Source organism: Chaetura pelagica, unplaced genomic scaffold (genome assembly GCF_000747805.2).
Source record: "Chaetura pelagica isolate M959 unplaced genomic scaffold, ChaPel_1.0 scaffold72, whole genome shotgun sequence".
NCBI classification, from domain to species: domain Eukaryota; kingdom Metazoa; phylum Chordata; class Aves; order Apodiformes; family Apodidae; genus Chaetura; species Chaetura pelagica.
In genome coordinates this window covers 3,317,731-3,320,059 of record NW_009952560.1, presented here as the reverse complement: position 1 = coordinate 3,320,059, position 2,329 = coordinate 3,317,731, and the positions used below count along the sequence as shown (strand labels likewise).

The window sequence follows — 2,329 nt, the reverse complement described above, 5'->3', positions numbered from 1 at the left end:
ATGCATCAGGGACACAGGTACTTTTTCTAATTTTTTTTCATATTCAAATACCTCTTCAGTGGTTCTTGAGAGAGGAAAAACACCTTATTCTTGCAGATTAGTGTGTTTTTAAAACGTAAGCTACAGAAACTTTACATATTTACATTTTGTAACATCATTCCAGGTACAAACTTTGCCAAACTGAACAAAAGTTCAGTTTTAAACTAAGTCAAAAGATGGGTTTTCTCCTCTTTGTCTCCAACTGGGCTAACAGTGTTTACCTTTGTCCTCACTGTCCAGGATTGTTTGGTTTTGTGGGGTTTTTTTGGTTTGTTGCTTTTTTTAAAGAAGAATTTGTAAGAAAGACAATATAGTAAGAAAATAACTTTTAATAATCTGAGACTAAAAAGGTAAGACTGTGTCTGTGGAATTCAAAACATTGAGCCTGAAGAAATCATCTTCCCCTCTTCTCAAATGTCAACTCTGTTCTTTCCCTGTGTCATGCCCCAAGAAAAAGCATATATAGAAACAACTTCAAACAAGGCCTTTTTTTTCCAGTTTTTTTTAGGCATTTTTTGATAGTATATTATACAAACTGGTAACTAATCATAATACTCATTCAACTTGCTAACATGTAAAGAATCATACATAAAAACAGCAAAGGAGAAAGGCAGCACTGGGGACTTGGTTCATGGAAACGTGGCACTCCCTTGCTCACTGGAAGAGGCTGCTGTTCTGTAAAACATCACCAGCAGAGCCAAAGGTCAGTACTTCCTTGTGGAACTTCTTGAGCTGCTGCTCTGTTTTCTTCATGGCAGGAGTTGATGCCTTTTTCTTGTAGCGCACGTTGTGCAGGAGTTTGTCTGACAAGTAGTGCAGCCAGAGGACGTTGCTGTGTGGGTGGTAGTCAGTCCAGTTGTTGGAGTTCTCCTCTTTCATTTGTCTGTAGATATCAAACTGGTAGTCCCCTGTGCCTAGGAAGAGTTCTTCATCAGTGGAAAGGTCACAGAAGACAGTTAAGCCATCCTTCTCCAGCCGAGACAGGGTGTAGTCGATGATGTTGACATGAAGTCCCGCTGTGGGGATTGTGTGTGTCTCCCCATTCAACACGTAGTCAAGCTCCTTTACATCTGTTTTCTTCACCAGCACGTTCCCCCAGTGCAAGTCCCTGTGCTCAAAGTGCAGCTCCTGTTCTGCCACAGCCAGGGAAGCAGTCACCTGGTACAAGATGCTTTTAGCTGATGCCACTGAACTGAACTCCTTTCTCATGTTCTCCAAGTCGCTGCCTCCAAATTCAAACTCCAGGACAACAAAGAGCTGCTTGTCTCCAAAAAAGTCTGGCCGGTCATTTTCTGAGCCTGTTACTTTGTGGTATTTGTCCCAGGCTTCCAGGAGATACGTAGGATAGGCCCCTTGAACACAGTGCACAGAGTACAAGCTGATGAACCCAACAGTCCTGTTCACAGACTCTTCAGACAGAAGACTGAGTTCTTTTGAAATGATGATCTCAGGCAGAATCTCTCCAAAGCTCTTTTGAGCTTCACCATTTACTCTTTGGGTGCCCTCAATGGGAATTATTTTTAAGGCCACAGGTCCTCTCTCACTGTCAATCTGGAAGACCTCTCCAAACACCCCTTCTCCAATTTTCTTGCAGTTTTTCATCTTATCTAAAGGAATGCATTCCTCAAAAGCAACAGGCCCCTCCTGTTGGCATTCCCCAAAAACCTTCTCAGCATCTGTAAGCACGAGCTCCAGGGCAGAGCAGGAATCCTTGGGAGCCAGCAGGATCATGGAAGAAACAGACCAAGTGCTGCACTGAGCCCTACCAGTAGATGGGGTGGCTTGGTAACCTGAAAGGAGGGATTTCCCAGAGGGGGTACAAAGGATGGTGTTGCAGAAACTCGCCTCTGTGGTAACTGTCTTCTTCTTATGGAAGGACAAAGCTGCTTGAACTCTGCCCCAGGAATAGGAGCTATTGAGGAACGAACAGTCATTGTCTCTGGTATCTACAGACATCTCCACAACACCCTTCTTCTTTCCTTTTTGCCTCGTTGCTGGTCTGAAAAGGGAGTTATTAGGCTGCTGCTGCCTCTTGTTTTTACACCTCTTTGGACGGCGTCTGATTTGCCTCCCCCACCGGGTGGCACTGAAGCCACTGACACAGGCTCTTCTACAGGTGCTTCCCCCCCCGGGAACCACCTTGGTGCTTTTATGTTCATTCTCCCAGGCTCCCCGGAGGCCCAGGGGAGATCCTGGCTGCGGGCAGGGGCGTGGGGTTTGTTGGCCCTTTTTATGGTGCTTCTTGCCCGACTGCCACGTTGGCACGACCCCGGGGTCCAGGAGCACCACT

At 45.7% G+C, this 2,329-nt stretch overlaps 1 protein-coding gene across 1 annotated transcript in view; it reads right to left on the bottom strand.

Moving 5' to 3' along the window:
- Positions 1-693: 693 nt before the first annotated feature.
- Positions 694-2,329, bottom strand: part of GSG2 (germ cell associated 2 (haspin)) — a 7,360-nt gene continuing 5,724 nt past the window's right edge. Inside the window, exon 2 of the mRNA XM_009993198.1 lies at positions 694-2,327. Within this exon, the coding sequence (XP_009991500.1) occupies positions 694-2,327 (1,634 nt within the window). The remainder of the gene's footprint in view (positions 2,328-2,329) is intronic.